The sequence below is a fragment of the Panthera tigris genome, chromosome C2, assembly GCF_018350195.1.
Source record: "Panthera tigris isolate Pti1 chromosome C2, P.tigris_Pti1_mat1.1, whole genome shotgun sequence".
In the NCBI taxonomy this organism is placed as follows: Eukaryota; Metazoa; Chordata; class Mammalia; order Carnivora; family Felidae; genus Panthera; species Panthera tigris.
This window is the reverse complement of record NC_056668.1, coordinates 129,078,830-129,102,855: the sequence shown is the minus strand read 5'-3', so window position 1 is coordinate 129,102,855 and position 24,026 is coordinate 129,078,830. Positions and strand designations below refer to the sequence as shown.

The 24,026-nt window shown below is 36.2% G+C and overlaps 1 protein-coding gene across 2 annotated transcripts in view; it reads left to right on the top strand.

Annotated features, from left to right (window-relative positions):
• Positions 1–24,026, top strand: part of DNAJC13 (DnaJ heat shock protein family (Hsp40) member C13) — a 124,875-nt gene that overhangs the window by 71,625 nt on the left and 29,224 nt on the right. For both annotated transcript variants that reach the window (XM_042956644.1, XM_007087386.2), the window contains 16 exons: positions 765–866; positions 2,541–2,645; positions 3,457–3,659; positions 4,743–4,827; positions 7,453–7,607; positions 8,058–8,103; positions 10,163–10,317; positions 11,661–11,862; positions 13,162–13,277; positions 14,306–14,384; positions 16,001–16,136; positions 17,555–17,739; positions 18,190–18,264; positions 19,904–20,023; positions 21,006–21,185; positions 21,890–22,057. In XM_042956644.1, the coding sequence (XP_042812578.1) occupies positions 765–866; positions 2,541–2,645; positions 3,457–3,659; positions 4,743–4,827; positions 7,453–7,607; positions 8,058–8,103; positions 10,163–10,317; positions 11,661–11,862; positions 13,162–13,277; positions 14,306–14,384; positions 16,001–16,136; positions 17,555–17,739; positions 18,190–18,264; positions 19,904–20,023; positions 21,006–21,185; positions 21,890–22,057 (2,112 nt within the window). The remainder of the gene's footprint in view (positions 1–764; positions 867–2,540; positions 2,646–3,456; positions 3,660–4,742; positions 4,828–7,452; positions 7,608–8,057; positions 8,104–10,162; positions 10,318–11,660; positions 11,863–13,161; positions 13,278–14,305; positions 14,385–16,000; positions 16,137–17,554; positions 17,740–18,189; positions 18,265–19,903; positions 20,024–21,005; positions 21,186–21,889; positions 22,058–24,026) is intronic.

The following is a 24,026-nucleotide window of genomic DNA, read 5'->3' as shown; positions in this document are numbered from 1 at the left end:
GGACTTTTAGTAAAACAAATGTTTGACATAAAATGGAAAGTTTCTAATTTATTCAGTGTTTATTTTGATGATAATTAATTTGAAGACATAAACTGAAGACTCCCATTAGCTCTTCACATTTTCTTTTTAAGACATTTTAATAGGCTCATACTGTTTCCAACAAGAATTTATAGTTGTAAATATAGCATCAGTTCGCAATTATATGGTGTTGCGATGAAATCTGAGCAGATCTTTATATTTTAACTTGCTTAGTTTCAGTCTCATCTTTAGAAAATGATGCACATGTTTTAAAATGAAGTGTAATTAAGAAGTCTTAAGGAAATTTAAATTGTACCTTTCTAACTTGTAAGAAATTACCAGTTTTGCCTTAAGTTTACAAAAACAAACTGGAACGTTAAAAGGTTTTTTAATATACCATATTTTATTTCTGATTATAATCTGTTTATTAACAAAAATAACCTAGGAAAATGCAGGATACTTGGAGAACCAGAGAGTTTATCATGGGTGTTATTCCTGCTAGGCTTTATTTTTAATTTTCTCAGAATATGTTTAAGTAAAAATTCTTATGCGATCTCTTGGCCCTTTTCACATTTATCTAAATTCATGTTCCTCGAATTCATGTTCCTTGAATACTAAGTAGTATCAGTTGTAGGTCAGTCTTTCCAACGAGATTCTAAATATTTTCTTCTTTGGGAGTCTTGTAGGTAATAGTACCTATTTGGAAGAAACATTTTCAATTATGTAAAAGTGTCTTTGTCTTCCAGAGAAATGTTAAGGATCTCATGGATTCAAATGGAATTAGGATCCTTGTGGACTTGCTTACCCTTGCACATCTCCATGTAAGCCGAGCTACAGTACCACTGCAAGTATGTATGCTTATCTAGATTTTACAAGTTTAATAGTCTTCGAGTACAATTTAGGATCAAAAGAATCATAAAAATTTGACATGAAAACATGTCAGTATACATGGCCATGAATATAGCCAATAATTAAGATATCCAATAATTACGATAGAACTAATGCCTAAGAGATTAGGTCACACACAAAAAGTTAAAATAACCATAAAAGCAGTCTAAAATGGACAGTGTTGATCCAGTTTTATTTTTCTTGTGTCTCTTGTCTTTTAAAGTAACGGTATTTCTAATGTGGCTTATTTTGAGGCAATGTGATCTTTAAGATTTAAACTGACTATCAGTTATGGAACTAGAACTTTTAGTTCTAGCCACTGAGAATATACTTTGTCTTTAGCAATCTGGAGCCCTTATTGAAACCAGCCAGTAAGAGGGTAGAGCTGCAAGTCTTTACTAAAAGGCCTTTTCTGACACCTAACTTGTACAAGAGACCTATACCTAGCTTGGTGATATTTATGGTGGTTTGTTTTTGTTTAATCTGGTTTGAGATATTCTGTCTTAGTTTTTGGCTGAATTGTGTACAAAAGTGCTATTTGATGAATATTTAGAATATGGCATTTTCTATTATCAGGGATAAATGCTAGTAATTGTAATGCGTGTATAGCATTACAGTATACCAGGTACTATTCTTGTATATGTGATATACCCACTCTTTAAAAAAATTTTTAATGTTTATTTTTGAGAGAGCACGAGCAGGGGACGGGCAGAGAGAGAGGGAGACACAGAATCCAAAGCAGGCTCCAGGCTCTGAGCTGTCAGCACAGAGCCCGATGTGGGGCTCGAACCCCCAGACCGTGAGATCATGACCTGATCCGAAGTTGGATGCTCAACTGACTGAGCCACCCAGGTGCCCCAATGATGTATCAACTCTTTAAATTCCATGACAGACCTCCCATTTTACAGATGAAGAAATTGTGGGACAGAGAAGCCAAGTGTATTGTCCAAAGTCATGCATTAAGAAACAGCCAGAGTTAGAATCTGGAAGTCTTTGCTCTTGACCACTTTGCTGTGCCTCTCTATATGAATCAAACCAAAAGTTAATAGGGTAGTTAAAACCTTGTTTTAATAAAATACACTAACTACATAAAATTTTTCTCTTAGGTTCTCATAAACATTGACCTATAAAATTATAAGTATCTGTAGCGAGGGTAGTAAATTGAAAGTGTTTAATAGTATTAAAAATTTTTGGTATTTTAACTCTTTGATCTTGGATGCTTATTGAAACTTTTAGTTGGCTGAGTTTTTTCCCTCAAAAGAATTTAAGGATTTTCAGCATTGTGGTTTAAGGTTAACGTGTTTATTTATATAGTTATTTGTAATATTCTTTGCTACTAAAATGTTATTGTACTAAGAATTTATTAATGACCATAGGGAATGTAGATGTCTTTGAATTTAACTTCGATTGCCAAGTGAATTTAGGAAACCATTTATTTCAAATGCATATTAATAAGGAAATAGCTTTTTTGAACTACTAGGTCAGACATCTGATCCTTAACTCTGAAAAAGTCATGTGAAAGGTGATTTTCTAAAGGAATGTAAACCCAGGAAATTAGTACTGTGTTACTTTTTATGATATCTGGCCACTTAGATTTCTGCCTTGGAAAATAACTAAATCTTTTTAAAACTTAGAGCAATGTAATTGAAGCTGCTCCAGATATGAAAAGAGAGAGTGAAAAGGAATGGTACTTTGGCAATGCAGACAAAGAGAGGAGTGGCCCATATGGATTTCATGAGGTTTGTGTCTTAGAAGAACTTTTTGTGATGGTCTTAGTCTTTCTTATGCCCTGCTGCTTAGCAAACTTAGGGGTGTTGAAGATTGTTAAACTATGGTTTGAATTACTATCATTAGCTCCAACGGCTCTGCCATTCATTTTCCATATGAAGGATTAGATGGCTTGCAGTTCTAAAGAACCACACATACACACAGACATGCAGACACAGTCGTGTCTTCAAACCTTACTGTTTATGGGCCCTTGTTATGGAGGTAGCATTCAGATTTTTAATGAATTTTAAAATAATAATAGTTGCTACCTTAATAGTTATAAGGTATTATAATCTTATAAGTATTAATAAGCTTTTTAAACTGTAACACTCTATTATGGAATGAACAGGTAAACTTTAATATGAAGTCTGAAATTCATTGAAAGTTGCCTGTGCAATCCAGGTATAATTTCCATCTTAACGTTTGCTGATACTTGATCTTGCCCTCCCAGGCTCAGTTGGAATTTAGCCAAACATAGTTTTCTAGAAGACCAAGCCTTTAGCTTGTTTATATCTTGATCATTTTACTATCTGCCTACTGTTTGCATTCTTTCCAATGTTCTTTATGCTCTGCAGGTTGGCCAACTGTATGGTAATTTTCTTACATCAGTAACCTAATTCAGGTTCCTGAAGGCTTGTCAACAAAAGTTTGTTACTGTTTTTTTGATTGTACACTTGCATGTAAATTCCCATAGTTCATGTATTTATCACAGAATAGAAGACATTAGCAAACTTCATTTTGCTTCATTCATGTTTGTAATAATGGTGCTTTCCATTCATTTAGATGCAAGAATTGTGGACCAAAGGAATGTTAAATGCAAAAACCAGATGCTGGGCTCAAGGCATGGATGGATGGCGACCACTTCAGGCAATACCTCAGCTTAAGTGGTGTCTGTTAGCCAGTGGACAGGCTGTACTAAATGAAACTGACCTTGCTACCCTTATATTGAACATGTTGATCACAATGTGTGGATATTTTCCAAGCAGGTAAAATGTAATTGAACATTTCCATGGTTAAGAGGTACTCTGAAATGTCTTGTTCTCTCCCAATGGGTGCTTCCTCAGTAACAACATGGGATTGGTCTGGTGATTTAGAGCAAAGATATTCCTTTTGTGACCTTGAGAGAATGCTGCTGAGTTTTGGAGCTTTTGAAACAGAAGAAATAACTTGCAAATTATACTGATAAAGTAGCTAGAAAGTAACTTTCTCTGGGAGACTTCTCTGAAGCTACCAAATTGAGGCTTACTAGCTACACTCTGGCAACAGTAACAATTGTCACATTCATAGGAAGCAGACATGAACATTTGAAATAAATACACTGTAGTCCTAGACAGCAGTGAGTGCCACCAGCAGCTCTTCATCTGTCACGTTAGCCACTCCTGGTATAGAACTTGAGCCTAAGCCCACATCTTGCCCCAGGTCTTGTTCCACTTTATCAGTAAAGGTGAGAGTTTGTTATACAGTGATAATTATAACTGTTGCAGGGAATTTTTCTATCTTTATAAAATATTTGTATATGCATCATTTTGTTTATTACTGTACTAAGGATATTTTGTGATGGAAACTACAGAGGGACTATCAATTTTATAACACTTGAAGCTTTCATAGTTCCAATTCTCTTTAAAACTCAGATCACACTTGAAAGCATACAGTTAGCATTTAGAAAAAATGTAGCATTAAAATTAAAGCTATACGTGGAAAATACTGAGAGTAGTTAAACTAAGGTTTAAATTTATGTAACAACGTTTGATATGCCCTTTGGGGGGAAATATCCTCTGACAGTGTGTTGGACAACACCAAGTTTAATCAATTAAATAATAAATAAGAGTCTCTGGCTCTTCTAGGGTACTGTTTTTCAAGGAAATCTTATGGAAGGAAATGAAGTCATATTAAGCAGCCAAATAGATTTAAACCAAAATACCTAATCATGTTCCCAGCTGTATGAGAGCTTAGTCTTCATTAACAAAAAAGTAAGGTAACATGCTTCATGCCTAGTAGAATGTCCTATGCTCTGCACATACAAATTTTAATAGATATATTAAATGCCGACCTTAGAAAATATTTTCTAGGGATCAAGATAATGCCATCATTCGGCCTCTACCCAGAGTGAAAAGACTGCTATCAGACAGCGCTTGCCTACCCCATATCATTCAGGTGAGTTACTTTATGTTATCAAATTAAAAACAGTATTTTAAGAATCATTCTCCCTTGTTCAATTTTATTATGAACACTAGTCTTTTTTTTTTTTATTGTAGTCTATTCCATTTCCAAAAAGCCTCAACTTTGATTTACATTTAGTTTACTTCTAATTGAGTTGATATTCTGAATAAACTGTGGAAGATTGTGTATCCAAGAGCCTAAACATGGGAAGCCCCCAGAGTCCAGAATTATTTTCAGAAGGTTTTCTTTATTCGCTCTTAAAATCACACCATTGAAGTTAGGACTCTTGGGAAGCACACTAGTGGGCTGGAAATGGACATGTGCTGGGCTGTGTCTCAAGAAATAATCACAGCTGTCTTGCCAGTTTGCCTCAGTGTTTTGACTCTTTTCAGTTAAATGTTTCCATGGACAGCAGCTGATCCAGTACATTCAGTTGGAATTATGCAGGATATACTAAAGTATCTTTTCTTCTTTTTTCCCCCCTCATTATTCTGCTGGTCTGGAATTAAGGTATCTCCAGATTAGCATTAAATCCAAATAAGTCAGGTCCCAGAGATTTCAGGTCAGTGCTTCCCTCCTGTCTATGGAGTGTCCTATTGTTAAATCTCATTTTTTATATTAACCACACATGATGTGACTTTAAAGTATATGCCAGTAACTTTGCTGTTTGTACATATCACTTAAACATTGATGTAAAATGGGAAAGGAGAATTAGTTTATTTTTACATTCATGGATAGGTAAGTAAGTGGCTGTGCAAGTCACTGATAATGAAAAAGAGTTCTGAAATACAGTGCTAGTACCCTATTGACTACCCACCCCACCCCCCGCTGACTTCTGTTACTTAAGCATATCAGCATTGCAAAATTTGTATGCTTTTCTGTTGTGGACCGTTCTGTTTCAGTGCTTACATGAAAGAACACTGCAGTTCTTTCTTGTAACCCACCATCCACCCCAGCCTAGAGAACTGTGTGGCTGCTTATGTGAGGTAGAATGAAAAGAGGGATTTGCCTTCTCTTCTGGACATGTAGATAAAGGCCTAGAAAATCTACCTCTCCCAAGCATTATTTTCAAGAATCAGGGAACTGAAAAGAAAGAAGTGAATGCGAACATTGTTGAATTTCAGGCCAGGAAAGAATGGGAAAAAAAAAAAGATGTGGTTGGCATAACATGAAGCTTTCGAGGGGAAGAGTCCGTTTAAATTAACTAAAAAATCTCTAGTAATAGCTGAACAATTAAAATGACTCAGGAGAAGAATTTAATTTTTAACTCTAACTGCTCTTAATAGTGTATATATTTTATATATACTGAGTTCAAAAAATACTTTTAGAACATATTTTATTTTTCTTTAATTTCCTGTATTCTGGGAGACCTTACTCTTGCTAAACACAGGCAGCTATAGTAGTTTTCAGGAACACATTATCTACATCGGTTGGTACAGATTTCTGTACTTCATTTGACTTTAAGAGCACACCGGTTTTACCTTTTGATACAGCTTTGGAATTTTTAGAGTGTGTCTAAGATACAGTGAGTGAATGTGCTAGGTTTTCTGGTATAGTCATAATTTCAAATATTCTGAGTTTTTGCCTGCTTATTCCCATATTTTAATTAAAATGATGTCAAGTCTTGAGCTACGACTGCTACTAACACTAGGGAAAATCCTGTTACTGTATCTGTTTTTCCTTTGTAAAATATCTCATAGTACTAAATACTACATCAAAATACCTTGAGGAACAGATAAGACACCAGAACACAGAGAAATCTAGTTTACTAAAAGGCAAGACATACACCAGTTTAGTCTCCTGAGTCTGGAACTTTGACCTCCTAGTGTGAGCTAGTATTTACTCTTGTTATTTTTTTGTACTAGTAGCATTTGACCCAACACTGGGGATTCTTTGGAAATGTTTATAGAAAAGTGAAGTGCCACTTGTGTTAAGATAAGACTTAGAAGATTTCTTGATCAAATGTTTATTCATGGCAACTCTATATGATTTTCAAAAGCCCAGACTCCTTATGGTGGCCCCAGATATTCCCTTCAGTGTTACTAGCTCAAATTTTTTTTAGAGATCACGTCTCTTGGTACTTTCGGCCAGCAGTAAACGTACCACTAGTATTTGGTCACCCACGTTCCTTCTACTTGTACTTGTAGATTCATTTTTTAGTACTGCTAGTGTGCACTGATAGTTTTTCTCTGTTCCTTGAGTTCTCAAGTAGTCTCCAGGGAGTTCTTCACATCCTGAAACTAACCCAAAGCATACCTACCTTTTTCTTTTTTATTTTGTCATTAACAAAGAAGGCCACCTAAGAAGATTCCTGCATAAGAAACGGTTTTATCTGTAATCATGACAGCGTAGTTTCAGGCATCTTTGGGTCTTTTCTGAATAAGTTTTGAACAATTCTCAATATTTTACTATCTCTGCATTAAATGTTGTTAAATGAATTAATTTTCAAATCTGATGAGTCTGGTAGACAGTAGCTTACTAAATCCCACAGATTTTTATTTTGTAACTTATTACATATAAGAAAGTGTAACCTCAGCACATGAAGTACATAAGCCTGAAGTAAATGATGTTATTGCAAGTTTTTTATAATCCAGTAACAAAAACATTTTATTTTTTTAGCTACTGCTGACCTTTGACCCTATACTTGTTGAGAAGGTTGCGATTTTGTTATACCATATCATGCAAGATAACCCACAGTTACCTCGTCTTTATCTTAGTGGAGTATTTTTCTTTATCATGATGTATACAGGTTCCAATGTGCTTCCTGTTGCTCGGTAAGAACTTTAATGGTAATCTATTTAAAATTATTTCAAATGTACATGGACAGCTGTTTAACTATATGTCTGAGAATTTGGAAATTAGAAAGGGGAAAATATATCACTTTACCACATCTAACGTGAGAATTTATCACCATCTTTTATACAGTTTTAATATGTATTTAACATCACTATGTTCATATTGCACGTACAGTTTGACATTTTGCTTTTTTCTTCAAATTAGGTAATTTTTCGTATTATATATTCTTAATATGACCATCATTTAAAAATCTTTCTAATTCATTTAAGTTCTTGCCTTCATTAGAAATTAAACAATTTGGGAGTATGTATTTTTACAAGTTGCCTTTCATGGCTTTTATTTAAGTATTAAAAAATCTGATCTTTAGAAAACTAAGATTACTTAATTTAAATCAGTTCCTATGTCTGACAGGTTATTTCTTTTTCTAGATTTTTGAAGTATACACATACCAAACAGGCTTTCAAGTCTGAGGAGGTAAGCCAGATTAATTCATGTAACTTGACGCTGCATAAGCTATTTGGCACTAAACTGTCCTGAGCTGTGTATGTTTACTAGATTATAAGCACTTGAGGGCAGGTACTGTTTTACTCCTCTTTCACATTCCTTGTGGTACCTTGTACAGAGAAAGTCTAAGCTAATATTTTTTAATGAAAATAAATGTAGCCCATTAGAAATTGCAGATATGAATTATAACATGACCCTGCTGTGAATATAACTTGTTCCCGTTGTGTAAAACCTGGATTAATAACTTCCATAAATACCTCAGTATATATCTGAATCTCACATTCAGCTAAAATTCAGGAAAGACTTCATCCTTCTTTTTGTTCAGATCCTCAGGTGGCAGAAGTGCCAATTTCTTTTTTGAAGCTATTTAATTCTTCAGGTGCTCTCAAGTATCCTTGCCATTTTACTGGGGAAGAAAAATAGGAATCCAAAAAAAGCTAAGGTTCATCCAGATAGCTTTGACAACCTGAAACTTTATACCTATATTTTACAGAGGTATTTATTGTCAAAATATAACTGAAAGATGATTCAAATTTTGTTAGAGTTTTCACGGAGCATTGATTTTCAGATTTTATTGTGAGCAGAATAATAAACCAACAGCAGTCCACTGCTGAGGACGCTAACCAAGGAATGTTATACCTCTTTGACAATGTGGTATAATGTCATGTTTTCTAGAGCAGCCAGGGAAGGCCTGAAAATAATCTAATAATATTAAAGTGATGCCCATGGCAGTATAATTTCCGCAGCTTTATACAGATAGAAAATGAAAATATAAAAAGAGTTTTAAAAAAATTAATGCGACCACCACAGTATAGCATTAGGCATCTTTTGGCATTTCTTTTTTTCCCCTTTTTTTCTGTGCAGTTATGCATATGGAATCTTTTTTTCAAATTTTTATAACAAAAATGATATATCATTTCACCTAACAGTATTTTGAATAATTACAGCAAAACTGTGTTTGTAACAGAACTCTGGATGCAAAAACTAACCAAATAATGGCTTTTTTATTTTATTTTATTTTTAATGTTTATTTTTGAGACAGACTGAACACGAGCAGGGGAGGGGCAAAGATAGAGGGACACACAGAATCTGAAGTAGGCTCCAGGCTCTGAACTGTCAGCATAGAGCCCAACATGGGGCTCAAACCCATGAACCTAAGCCAAAGTTAGATGCTTAACCAACTGAGCCACCCGGAGCCCCCCAAATAATGGTATTCTAAAGAACGAAACCACCAATTCTTTGTCCCAAAATTTAACGGATAGTGAATTTAGCAAAAAAGCCTGAAAGTATTTATCATCTAATTTGTCTTGGCACTAGGTGGTAAAACCGTGTCTGGGTTTTTTCTTCTGTCTCTTTGTCAGATCCTAGAGGAATAAAACATTCTCACTTTGCCTAGAAGGAAAAAAGAAAAGTATTTATAGTCCTTAGGATTTTATTTCCATCAGGTAAAGAAATGAGTTTTAAAATTTAGTATGATAAAGTATGATCATTCTCCTGACTCCCATTTGCCAGCCAGAGAATATGAAGTTCTTAATACAGTTAATTATAATTACCTTGAATAGATACTTTCCATCTAAATAGCCACACTTCCTGAGGACAGGCTTTTTAAGATGTCGATTTTCTGGACTTAACTTGTTTTTGAAAACAGAAGCAGTTATAGGTGAAAACTGCAACCAACAATGTAACACAGGAAAATTGATACAAGTCTTGGTGGCATCTCTCCTTGTGCTGTCCTTTACTATTGCATGTGGTCCAAGCAGATCCTCCTCAATAATGTCGGCAGCCCCTGACATCTGACAAGCTTAAGACTCTGCTGGAGGCCCAGATAGTGTTAATTCTACCTTGAACCTCATGCCAAAGCCAGTTAATACCAGACATCTTCCCCTTCACAATTTGCCATGTTTCCATCTAAATTTCCAGAACATAAAAGCAATTTGTTCTGGTTGTTTTCTTAAAATATTCCCTAACCCTCATTCATTTATTAGAAAATTGAACGGTAACTTTAGTGTTTTTGTGTTTTGTTTTAAAGACAAAAGGACAAGATATTTTTCAGAGAAGTATACTTGGACACATCCTACCAGAAGCAATGGTTTGTTACTTAGAAAATTATGAGCCTGAAAAGTTTTCTGAGATTTTTCTGGGAGAATTTGATACTCCAGAAGCAATCTGGAGCAGTGAAATGAGGTAAATAGCCAACTGATTGTTTGTATTGTATACTCAGAATCCTTGCCTCTTGCCACCTGGTTTGACTTCTGTTAAAAGAACTGTTTTCACTAATTACATAATCCAAGCTACAGTGATCATTGGTGCCAAATCAAGGGATGAGTTTGACGAGGCCATGAGCTTTTTTCTAATCTAACATGATTTGACAGAGTTACCGTTACCTTAATAGAGCTTTACATAAGGTTGATCCTATTACCACTGGTGATGCTTAAGTCAGTCTATGGAACTGGTAGAATTTTAGGCAGTGTATGTAAGGAATATATAGGGATAAAATCAAGACACGCCTCCTTGGTATTTGGAAACAGAGCTGTCCCCCACTAAAGACTGTGCCCACATAGAATGGATCATACCAGAGATACCCCAATTCATTTTAGAATGAGGCCCTTAGCACATTTTGACCTTAATGTGGAAATTAACTTTCCTAAAGAATGCCCTTGAGGAGGAAAAGCCTTGGAAAACAAGAAAAAGTAGAGGCACAGAAGCAGACGTCAGCATCCAGACAGGCTGTGTCTAGAAAAAGACTGCACACTTCATAGGTCCAGTATCAAGGCCACCACTATTGTGGAGAACCCCTCAGTCCTCTTAGTTGGATGGCGGTTGATCTGAGTCTGTTATTCACTCCCTTGGCTGACTTCACACTCACAGTGCCACTTGCTGGTTATCATTTGGGTTGTCAGGTAGGTTGACCCGTAGACTTGGCATGTGCTAGTCAACAATGTATTCTGTGTGACAATCATGCTTTTCATTGGGAACAAATGTATAGGAATATAAAGAAGTTTACAACACAACTTTTCTATGGAATATTTTTCTCCTGAGATTGGTTAATATAAGTCCCTGTCTAAAAGATATAGCTGTCTGTATACTAATCTGATCAAATTTCTGCTGAACTGAGAGCCAGACACCAGATTGTTAATTATAATAAATACTGTGTAGTGAGCTTCTTTGAGGTGCTAGTAAACTTAGTCCCCTGGTTATGCCCTCATGTGTTGCATGAAGTATGCAAATTCAATACCATTTGACCTTCTAATGACTGATTTTTGGAAGGACTGGGGATATCAGCCTTTTGCTCTATGCTTGTCCTTATAGATAAGTATTATAAATAAGTTTATATCCATTGAGACTTTTTACATAACAAGTATGGAATATTCTCAGTAACATTCTTATAAACACACATTTTAGGCCAATAATTGAGTTACTGTAAAGAAGATCCATGTAAATATTGTGCATGATTACCTGTCTTAACCTTTTTTTTTTTTTTAATAAAATAATCCTTTCATAATGCTTGGAGAGTTTTCTAATTGTAGACGCCTCATGATAGAGAAGATTGCTGCCCATCTTGCTGATTTCACACCACGTCTTCAGAGTAACACAAGAGCACTTTATCAATATTGTCCCATCCCAGTAATCAACTATCCACAACTAGAAAATGAACTATTTTGTAATATTTATTACCTCAAACAACTTTGCGATACACTCCGGTTTCCAGATTGGCCCATTAAAGATCCGGTAAGTCAGTAGGTTAATTTGTGCCTTCTCAAACTGTAAACATAGCTTCTAATCACTCCTGGGTATTTATTTCTTCTCTGATAAGGATAATAGCTTCCTTAAATGTTCCCTTTTATTTAAGGACTGTGTACCTCTGAGTGTAATGTAATATATTTGGATAAATCCCAAATATAGAAGCTTGTTTTTATAGCATATTGAGTAAGCTCGCAGATGTTGGAGTTAGGCAGTCTGGGATTGAGTCTCAGTTTGGCCATTAGTAGGTGTATTTAACATTGCTTGATTTCTCTAAGCCTCCGTTACAGTAACAGTACTACTACTAATAGCAACTATCTCATGTGGTTGGGAAGATTGAGAATTCATATGAAAAATAGCATGATTCCTGGCACACATAGGAGGCAGTAAGTGGGACCTACTATTTTATATAGTAGCCTGTCCACAGTGCCCTTGGGAACCCTCCAACTTGAGCCCTTGGATATCTGCTGGAAGCCTGGAATAAAGTGGGCCTGGGTGCCCCTGTTGATTTTTTAGTATAGCAGTGGTTATACCATTATCCTTACCATCAAAAGATTTCAGAACAATTGCCATCTTAGGCATTGCCTCTTTATTGTGACCAGATAAAGACAGCTGTCTCTGCTACCTGTTATGGATTCAGCATGAAATAGAAAAGTATGGGCTTTTTAGTCAGACTTAGGTTTGAATCCACTTCTACCACTTACTAAGTGGGAAACATGGTGCTATCTCAAAGAATCTGAATGGTTTCATGTATTGTTGAAATTTTGTACAAGAATTAAGTCTGCTACAGTCTGTAAAGCATCTAGCTCCTTGGCATAAATGCATGCAGTAAATATTGGCTTTCTTCTTCTGGCCTGCTACCCAGACTCTCTTGGTTTTACTTACTGTCTCTTAGATTTGTTTGAATGTCAGCTTACTGGTAATTACATTAGATCACTTTGAGAAGCATGTAACCATATACTGCTTTCTTTCCTACTGCAATGTATCCACTAATTTCAAAGTTTTCGGTGCTTTCTGAACATTTCTTTTAACAATTAAAAGTAAAGACAGAAATTGTCAGAGAATAAAAATACCACATAAGAAAAAGAGAGGAATGTAGCCCTGTAGCAGATACCCTGCTACTTATTTAGCAGTGACTTTGGTTATGTGTATTTCAGAAAACCGTAATAGTTGGATAGCCCAGAAATGTCAGTTTAAATACAGCACAAGAATTCTGTAATTTATAACTACATTCTGAAATAGTTTTACTTTCACAAAAGATATAAATTTTAATCCTCTGTCTTTAAGGTTAAGCTTCTAAAAGATACTCTTGATGCCTGGAAGAAGGAAGTTGAAAAGAAGCCACCTACAATGTCAATAGATGATGCTTATGAAGTGCTTAATCTCCCTCAAGGACAGGGCCCGTGAGTTATTTTCAGTATTGTAATAGTAAAAGTTTGCCTTGCCTTAGAATATTAATATCAAAGACTGAGTTATTAAACAACGGTTTTTACATTTTTTTTTGCCTATTCTTTGATATGTATACACCTGTGGGAATAACCATATGGAAATGTATCCATGTGATTATCATTTATTACAAATTTGTTAGAATTAACATTTTTCTGTCTTGCTGGTACAGGTTTTGCTCTCTATTAACTGAAATAATGTAAAACACCTGGCACTGTACCTGCCACATGGTCATCACTCATATACTCATCTTCCCCCTTCCTCCTACTATTTGTGTTACACGTGAGGAATAGATTTGGTAGCAATATATCTAGGACGCTAAGATGTATAGGAAAGAGTGTGCATTTACTTCATTAATATATAAGTGAAGTTTTTATAGTAGAATAGATAATATTAGAGAAAAGTGGTTTAAAAGACATTTTCTTAAGTCTGATTTTATACATTTTATACATTTTTGGCAAGGCTGATAGTCAATATTACTTAAAATTACAGAGTTTGAAGTGACAGTTCGAAAAATTGGAAAAAAATTTTCTTAGTTCTTCAAATACAGTTTTGTGATTTGAAGTGAATGATAACCTTCCATAGGGAACATTGAGGTTTTATCTTTTGTATGTAAAGAATACTCTTCGAGCGTCTTGGTGGCTCAGTTGAATGTCCAATTTCAGCTCAGGTCGTGATCTTGCGGTTCATGAGTTCAAGCCCTTCATTGGGCTCCCTGCTGTCACCACAGAGCCCACTTTGGATCTTCTGCCTCTTTGTTCTCCCCCTCCACTGTTTGCGCACATGTGCTGTCCCTCTTCCTCTCTCCCCAAAATAAATAAACATTAAAAAAAAATTCTTACTTGAATCTTATGGGTTTAATTTGATGCCTAATATGTGATCATATATAATAAAAGTAAGATTCTTACAGTATCATTTTAAATGATTATATAAATTTTTTTCTTGTACCTTACTCTGTTCATAAAATAATTTTGCTATTTAACAGGCATGATGAGAGCAAGATTAGAAAAGCTTACTTCAGACTTGCACAGAAGTACCACCCTGATAAGAATCCAGAAGGGAGGGTATGTACTACCTTTGGAATTAGGACTTTTGGGTTGACTTCCTTTTGCTCTATTAATGTTTTAGGTGGAGAAAAGGTATATTCACTCTCTGTGCTCGTGCCCGCCTCGTAATGCCCAGTGTATGTTACATTAACCTGTGGCCCATATGCCCCTGGTTTGTGCATGAATGGTCCTCCCTCAGTTTGCCAGAAGGACTGCCCTTATACTAGTAACTAGTGGATATTTTCTCATGTCTAAGAATTAAGTCTAATGGGCAGTCACATGAATAATTGAATGTTAAGAATGTGGATGAATGTAATTAATTTGTAGGTGAAGTTATGGCCATCTGAATTGCTTTGGGTGATTTTTTTTTTTCTAATGACATTCAACTTCATATTGTTCTAACTGAAAAAACAGAAAATTTGGATCAGGCTTAAAAGTTACCTGGTGGTGGTATTCCCTGATCCTGCCTCTTCAGCTTCCTACTAAAATGCCAAGAAAGATTACATAAAAGATGAAATCACACAGTATGATTTCTATAACTACGACTGATAGCTTATTGATAGAAACTTGGAGTAATTTCCACTGATTTCAAGGTTAATATTTTTTTAATTAAAGACAGACATTACTCCTGAATGGGAAGACTTTGTATTGAAAAGATACTGCTGGGATGCCCGGGTGGCTCAGTCGGTTGAGCATCTGACTTCAGCTCGGGTCATGATCTCACGGTTCATGGGTTCAAGCCTCCCATCAGGCTCTGTGCTGGCAGCTCAGAGCCTGGAGCCTGCTTCTAATTCTGTGTCTACCTCTCTGGTTCCCCCTCCCCTGTTCACACTCTGTGTCTGTCTGTCAGTCTCTCTCTCTCTCTTGCTCTCAAAAATAAATAAACATTTAAAAAAAATTTTTTTTTAAAAAAGAAAAGATACTGCTTTTATATGTTTAAGACATTTTAAATCAAAAGTCTGGGATTTTTTGAGAAATGTGTAGCAATTCAGATTCATCTGGGAGAGAAAACAGTCAAGATAGGAAGAAATATTTAAATCAGTATTAAATTGCTAGACTTAATACCAGATGTTGAAATACTCTATAAAGCTATGGTAGTAAAACAATATGACACACAAGAATCAGCATGTAGATCAAGGAACATAATATGGTGTTGTAATTTAAGACATGGATTTAGGAGTCAGACCTGGGTGTAAGTCTTAGCCCATCACCAGTTGACTTTGTGACCCTAGATGAGGATATAACTGTTCACACTTCATATGGACGTTTGGAGGATTAAATGAGATAATGTTTGTAATGCATATTTAGTACAATGCCTGCTGCAGTACTCCATAAACAGCTCTTACTATTTTTATAATAGCTCAGAAACTGTCTTTATGAGTTCAATATGATATATATGGTATAAACCAAGTGAAGAATTTTTTAGTAATGGTATTAAGGTCAGTAAATAGCTATTTGGCGGCGGGGGGAGGGGGGGAGGTTTCACCTTGAGTGTACCAGCTAGATTACAATTGGAATGAATTCCTTAATGGAAAAAACAAAATAATAACTAAGAAGTTATTGGTAAAATACAGACCAGCTGTTTGGTTTGAGATCTTCCACACTAAAAGTTAATTATGTTTGGTCATATACAGGATATGTTTGAAAAAGTAAATAAAGCATATGAATTTTTATGTACCAAATCAGCAAAAATAGTGGATGGGCCAGATCCAGAGAACATAATTTTAATTTTGAAAACACAGAGCATCCTCTTCAACCGTCATAAAGAAGGTAAGGCTTGTGTTATTTTCAAATTCTAATTTACCTTCCAGCTGATACCTACCATGTTACTTGTTTCTACAGTATATTTTAATAGATTTAGAGTTATTATTGCATACGATTCTTAGAATTGCATTTTAGAGTAAAAGAGTAGTTTTCTATTGGAAGGGCCAAAATGTTGTTTGTTTTTATACTTTCCACTTCTTACCTATGTTTTTTAGTATTTTGCATTTCCAGCAAGTTTTTGTTACTCCTTCTGGAAGGACGTTAGCTTTTTGTGCCTGTTCATAACTTTAAAAGCTTCTAAAGAATGGTCTGGTCTTTAAAACCAATAGAAACTTGTCATGTGATCATATACTTTTCTCATACTTCTCATTTCCTATGGTAGCTCTCAAAACCCTCTGATCCTATGGGATAGTTTGTAAACCATGATTGTAGAATAAATAGGTATGATTTCACAGTACAAGGTTATTGGGAATTCCCAGCATGTTTGCAGTGCCATTTGCTGTTAACAATAACCAGAAAGCCAGGAAAGTGAAAACTTTAAAGGCTTTGTTGGGGATGGGAAGTTAGTTTCAAGACTGCAGGTGTCCTTTGGCTTTGGAACTGAACTTGGCTTGAAGCCAAGAGTTAGAGACCCATTTGCTCTGTAGGATGATGTTGGGAGAGAAGGAAGAGAGGACAGTGGGGATTTGAGATAAGCAGGACTGTTGGGTAATTGAAGACAAGTGGGATTGCAGTTTTAGTATTACACGGGACAGCATGGGGATCTAGCAGTTTGAGAGCAGTGACTAATTCACTTTTGCATATGAATTGAACAGAACACATTTGTAAAGCATTTAGTTACATGGCATTTACCACTAATCAAAATGACTGTAAACAAGTCTTTTTCAAACCATTGGTTACATTTTAATGGCTAATAACTATATTAGAGTTGCACTTGTGGCTCACCATTGGTTTATTACCAAGGTCATAATGTTTTTTCAGGCTGCACCTCCCACTTTTCCCAAAGGGGATTTATAAATAAGTTCTGGTGTGGGGTCCTGATCTGTCTGTGCTGTCTGCGGTCACATGAAAAGTTACACAGATTCCGTGGACAATGCAGAAAGTAGATATTTTGCAAAGGATCAAAACCACTACATACTTAAGTTTAGTAAAGTTTAATCTACCAGAAAATAATCTTTTTGGGGGCAGAAAAATTTTAGAGAAATCAGCCAAACAAATATGCTAGAAAAGGAAAGATCCAAGGGATTTATACTAGGTTTAATTTCTTTTTATGAACTAGAATTAGGAGACATTTAAGATGTTAAATATTTTGTCATTTTTTTTTTTAAGGGAACACAATTGAACATAGTGTCAGAATTAAAACTATGACAATCAATTTTTGTTTTGCTTACTGTTTTCCCAACACTAACTTTTGATTATTTCAGATTTACAGCCTTATAAATATGCAGGATATCCCATGCTAATTAGGACTATAACAATGGAGACTTCAGATGACCTCCTGTTCTCAAAAGAATCACCATTGTTGCCTGCTGCTACAGAGCTAGCTTTCCATACTGTCAACTGCTCGGCCCTCAATGCTGAAGAGCTCAGGAGGGAGAATGGAATTGAGGTAATATGGGATGACCTCTGTCCTTCTTTCTCTTCAAGCTAGTTGAGGCACATTGTATGACTTTTGGCAATAGAGAATTCACCAAGTACAAGTACAATTGATGGAATTTCTTACCTTAATTTATTCCACCAAATAACATGTTATGTTCTCCATATTCTAGCATTAAAATTAAAGGTAGAAATGGAGCTTTATTTCATAATGTGAATTGGAAAGTATTTGATTCAAAATTGATACCCTTAACTGCTCACAAAATAGCTTATTGGGAATGTTAAAAAAAAAAACAAAAAACTTCTAGGGATCTTTTACTTGTTTAACAAATGTTAATTGAGCAAACATTTATTTACCAAGTATCTAACATTAAAAGGTTGTTAATATTTTATTCCTACCAGAAAAGACTTTTCAGACTTCAAGTCAAAATGGGGAATTAATGGATAACTTCTTTCTCTTCAGGTGTTACAGGAGGCATTTAGTCGCTGTGTGGCTGTCTTGAATCGTTCTAGTAAACCAAGTGACATGTCAGTACAGGTGAGGCTAAAATGTGTGGTTCCAAGACAGTTACACTAGACCAGTAGTAATTGAAACTTGAACTTCTATGAGAATCACTTGGAGGGCTCATGAAAACGTGGGTGGCTGACCCCTACTTGGGCTGCTGCCCATAGTTTCTGATTCAGTGGTTCTGGGGTAGAGGACTGAATATGCTTTTAACAAATTCTCAGGTGATACTGAGGCTATTGGTTTCTTTATCACACTTAGGTACTACACTAAATCACGTGGACTCTAGTGGCTTGATTTTTTTTTTCCTTAGAGAATAGTATGATGAACTCTTATATCCCCACCATCCACTTACAAACATTTGTCATTTTGCCATTCTTTTTTCACTTATCATCTGCCCCTTCCGTAAGTTCCTTCTCTACCTCCCTCTCCCATCTCTAGTCATGTTTTTCCAGTTGTATTGAGAAGCAGTTGGCATACATCATTGTATTAATTTAAGGCACATTGCATGATGCTTTGATTTACATATACTGTGAAATGATTACCACAGGTTCACCTAACATTTGTCATCTTAGATATAACAATCCATCACTATAGTTTGGTTTTTTTCTGTTAAGGTTATAATTGAACTTGTTGAGAGAAAAATCCTTCAGGAATTCATTAAGATCATTGTAGAATGCATCTTTTTGTGTGGTCCTTTTTATGCCAGCAAATTTTAGAATATAAAACAAACAAGTACAGGGTGCCTGGGTGGTGGCTCAGTTGATTAAGCATCTGACTTCGGCTCAGGTCATGATCTCGTGGTTGGTGGGTTTGAGCCCCATGTTGGGGTCTGTGCTAACAGCTCAGACCCCAGAGCCTGCTTCAGATTCTGTGTCCCCTTCTCTCTCAGCCCCTCCCCCATTCACATCTGATTCATATTCTCTCTCTCTCTCTCTCTCTCTCTCTCTCTCAAAAATAAATATAAACACTTAAATGAGTACAAGCTTTTTAGTTTCATACTTTATTTTGAAGTGTGGTAAATAAGTAGGATTGTTCTGCAATGTTAATAAGTTGGACAAAAATACCTTAACCGGAGGTTGGCAGACCTCTTTTTATAAAGGGCCAGAGAGTAAATAAATATTTTTGTCAGGCTGTTTACAGTCTCTCTTGCATATTTGTGTGTGTGTGTGTGTTAACAACCTTTAAAAATGTAAAACTGGGGTGCCTGGGTGGCTCAGTCAGTTACGCATCCAGCTCTTGGTTTTGGTTCAGGTCATAATCTCATGGTTCATGAGTTCAAGCCCCATATCGGGCTCTGCGCCGATATGGCAGTGCAGAGCCTGATTGGGGGTTCTCTCTCTCCCCTCTTTATCTGCCCCTACCCCACTTAAACTCTTTTTGAGAAAAAGTAAAAACCATTCTTAGCTCCCTGGCCATACAAAAATGAACCAGGGCCAATTTGGCCCATGCACTGCAGTAGCCATGGTTTGCCCACCCTGCATATAGAGGAAATCTTAGCCAGAATTACTAGTGATTCAGTAGAAATGTTCTTTTTAAATTTGGAGCATCATACATAGCATTAAGCATTATTCATGAATCTCTGCTGACTTGATTTCTGGTGTCTTAAGTAAGGAATGTGCACGTGAACCTTTTTTTGGTTTTTGTTTTTGCTCTGTTGTGTTGCATGCAGGTGTGTGGACACATAAGCAAATGCTACAGCGTGGCCGCTCAGTTTGAAGAATGCCGAGAGAAGATCACGGAAATGCCTGGCATCATCAAGGATCTCTGTCGGGTGCTATATTTTGGCAAGGTAGAGTTCATCTTTAATGCTTTCTAGATGCAGTAGGCAATGGGTGTTCTTGTCACATAGCCAGTCCCCAATTTATACATAAGCTGTTTTCCCAAAATTGTTTTTATGTGCATTATTTGGATCTCTAAAATCATTTTTCACAGAACCCTTGGTGTAAATGGAGACTTTAGTTCCTGTGGTGGCCCATAAGAAATAAGACTAAAGTGACATGTAAAGGGAAGTGGGTCTCATCTGAACATTGGAAGAGAGGCAGAGAAGAAATGAGAGACTAGAGTAAATGAATCTAATGCAAGTAAAGGACCATGTAACAATCAAGTCACTGGTGGGAAGGGCTTTGGGTTGCTGAGAAGTTAATATTTCCTCCAAATCCTGTACTGCTGAGGCAAACTAGGCAGTTTGCCTAGTTTGAGGCAAACTAGTTAGCCTCAAACTACGGTAGGTGAAGTAGGTGACTGGGAAGGAGAGAGAGCTTTCTTAGATAACTGGATGGAGTGAGTTCTGTTGGAATTGAATAGGATTGGGGTGCCGATCCTGGACTAAGTTATCTAGAGTTAATAAATCTGATGAAAATCTCTTAAGTATATTTACATGATGTCCTTCGAAGTGTTTAATAAGAATATAAACTCTGATATAAAGAAGTAAATCCATACACCTGCACTAAAGATATTTCTGATACAGTTAAGACCCTAGCATGTGAGTTGTAATGCCTTATCACTATTTTTAAAAATTAGAACACAAAAAATGGAGAAAACTATATTTCCGAATCTTTGAGCACTGGCCTCGAAAACAATTCAGTGTCTTATCACAGGGTCACTTTTAATTTTAGACTTTAAAGGATATTGGATTCAGATTTAAATTGGAATTGAAAATACAAGAGAGGTGAACATTTTGCACAGTAAGATGGCTAGCTTGTACATTCATAACCAATTTCTCTTGGGAGCTTTTTTTTTTTTTTTTAATTTCATTATTCTTAATCTCTCAGAGTATTCCACGGGTGGCCGCTCTTGGAGTAGAATGTGTCAGTTCCTTTGCTGTTGATTTCTGGCTACAGACACACCTATTTCAGGCTGGAATTTTGTGGCATCTGCTTGGTTATCTATTTAATTATGACTACACGCTAGAAGAGAGTGGCATTCAGAAAAGCGAAGAAACAAATCAGCAGGTAACCTTCACACTGCTTTAGTCTTGAATTTAAACCCAAACCATAGGTTAATGCTGAATAATGCAAAGCAAAGGTCTAGCTATACAGAGCCCCAGACATGAACTGTTTTTCTGGATAACTAAATTTATAGCTCTTAAAGTCCCAGAACTTATTTTATCTTAACCATTTATGCTATGAGGATTCAAGGGGAGGGAATTTATAGTAGCATATACTGCACATAACTTAATCTTTTCTATTACTTAGAATCATTTTTATGATTGCAAAATTATGGTTGTATATCACAGAGAAATACAATGGTGCTGTTGGGGCTAGCTCCCCCAGGCACTTGAATACTTAACCTCATTTCCTTGAATATTTTTTCTGTCTCCTTTTTTAGTCACTCACCTTCATTACTCACGTTGTTAGTGTGTTCCTCTAGCAGGCAAGTCTGCCTACCTCTACTGTACTCCCCACCCTACCCCCAAATGTACTTCTTCCAGTTATCTATAAGATGGTGTAATGGTTATAACTGAGTATGTATATTCTAATGTTCTTTTGTGTAAATGGAAGAGTACATTCTAATGCATGAACTCTCTGACATCAGTGTTGGGAACTTCCTTTCTGCGCCTTAAATACGGTCCATACAGTTTTGATTTTATAAAGGCACCGTGTTACCTATGTAAGATGACATACCTACTTCAATGTATTAATATTTTTTGTAACAGGAAGTAGCCAACAGCCTTGCTAAATTGAGTGTCCGTGCTCTGAGTCGCCTTGGAGGATACCTGCCTGAAGAACAAGCGACACCAGAAAATCCAACCATAAGAAAAAGTTTAGCTGGCATGCTGACACCCTATGTTGCTAGAAAACTTGCTGTAGTTAGTGCTACTGAGGTACGTGCTTCAGAGATAGCCTGGGTTTTGATGAATGTTGCAAGATCCTTTAAATAGGAGGGGAACACAGCAATGTTTATTGCTGTAGGAAATCTAAAAATTGAACCTGTTCACCTTTGTTCTCTCAGCCAGGAAATTCAGTTTATTGTGGATTGATGTGTTGGTAACGGTTGTGCAAGTCCACCCTTTCTGCAAGGGTAGATTAACTTCAGGTTTCTCTGCTCTGGAGCCCACCATAATTCTTCGCAACCTTGAGTCATGAAGAGACAGGACAAGAGTGTGAACCTGGAATGGTGTTTCACACTGGGCACAGAACTGGGAGTTAGGAGACCCAGAGTCCAGTTTTACAGGCTCGAACTTATTTACACTCAGAGTTGAAATCCTAAAAGCTAATAAATACATACACATACATGGATTCGTGACAAAAGTCAAGCATGACTTTGACAGCTCTCCCAACCTCTTTGGCCTCTTTTGTGAGGATCATTGAGAAACAATCTAAGAATGTAGCATTAAAGTATAAAAACCCACTGAGTAAGATACTATGAAACCTTAAAGGTATATTTAAAGACATTAAAACATGTTTAGGGGCACCTGGGTGGCTCAGCCGGTCGAGCGTCTGACTTCGGCTCAGGTCATGATCTCATTGTTTGTGAGTTCGAGCCCTGCGTCAGGCTCTGTGCTGACAGCTTGGAGCCTGGAGTCTGCTTCGGATTCTGTGTCTCCTTCTCTCTCTACCCACCCCCCCCCCCAACTTGTGCTCTGACTCTCTATGTGTCTCAAAAAATAAATAAATATTTAAAAAATTAAAAAAAAAAAAAGATGTGTAAAGTATTTTAAGTGAAAAGGCTAAAAATCCCATTTTTGGTATTAAATGGGTGGATGTTAACTGTACTTCTCCCTGAATGGCTGAATTATAGGCTATTTTTATGTTTTCTCTGATGATCATCCAGTACTTTTGTAAGGGAAAAAGCCCTCAGTGTTCCAAATGTAAAGTATTCTTAGAATTTATTAAACATTTGTTTTTTAATTCAACCTGATTCTTTTTTTAGTGTAGACCATTGCTTTTCAGTGCCCTCTGAGCAAGAGGGAAGAGCTTTAGATACTGCTCCTGATGTTTGTACTTTCTCTATGCAAAGTATACATGATGCATTTTGCTGATTGAAAACATTCTTTCCAGAAATGCTGACAGGTTGTTGATAAACTGTCGGGTGGGGTGGTGGGGGGAGAAAAGTAGCATTTCAGAATCTTGGCCTAAACTCCATGTGGATTTTTCAAAATGCTTATTTTAAACTGCCATTTCTCAAAGTTTGATAATTTTCCTAAGAATGTATTTTTTCAATCATTTTATTTAACTAGTAGTTAATGTTTTAAAAACAGGTTAGATGGCTTTGTATAAGAGGAAGGTTATAACCTGCTACTCTCCTCCTAGTATAGAGCTCTGTAAATGTAGAATTAAGAAGTTTGTATTAGAGAGTCTCAAGTCTTTCTATAACACTGCTAATCGAGGAGAGCTAAATAAACAGTGGGAAAGCACACTGCATGGCTAAGCAGTCAGAAGCTGTGTCTTCAAAACTGCTTCATGCAGCCTTGAGTCCGGGTTTGGCCAAGGAAATCTAAAGTGACTCTCTGCTCCTCAGTTTTATTTCCCTTCATAGCAGTATACTTCAGAAAGACAGATTTTGTTTTCTGATTTGTTTATGTAAAGGCAGTATGGTATGATTCTTTTTAAGCTCATGTTTACTGTTTATTAAATGTTTCAACACAACTATCTCATGTAATTTTCACCATAGCAGAGCAAATGTTACGATGTGAAGTCATACCGGCTCCAATTTGTGTCCTAGTTTCCCCACTTAAGGCCTGTGTGACCTGGGACAAATCCCTGGATTACTCTCAGCTTTGATTTTTCTCAGTTGCAAAATGGATGATATCAGCAAACTTGTTAGAATTATTGAGGTCCATTGTCTCTAAG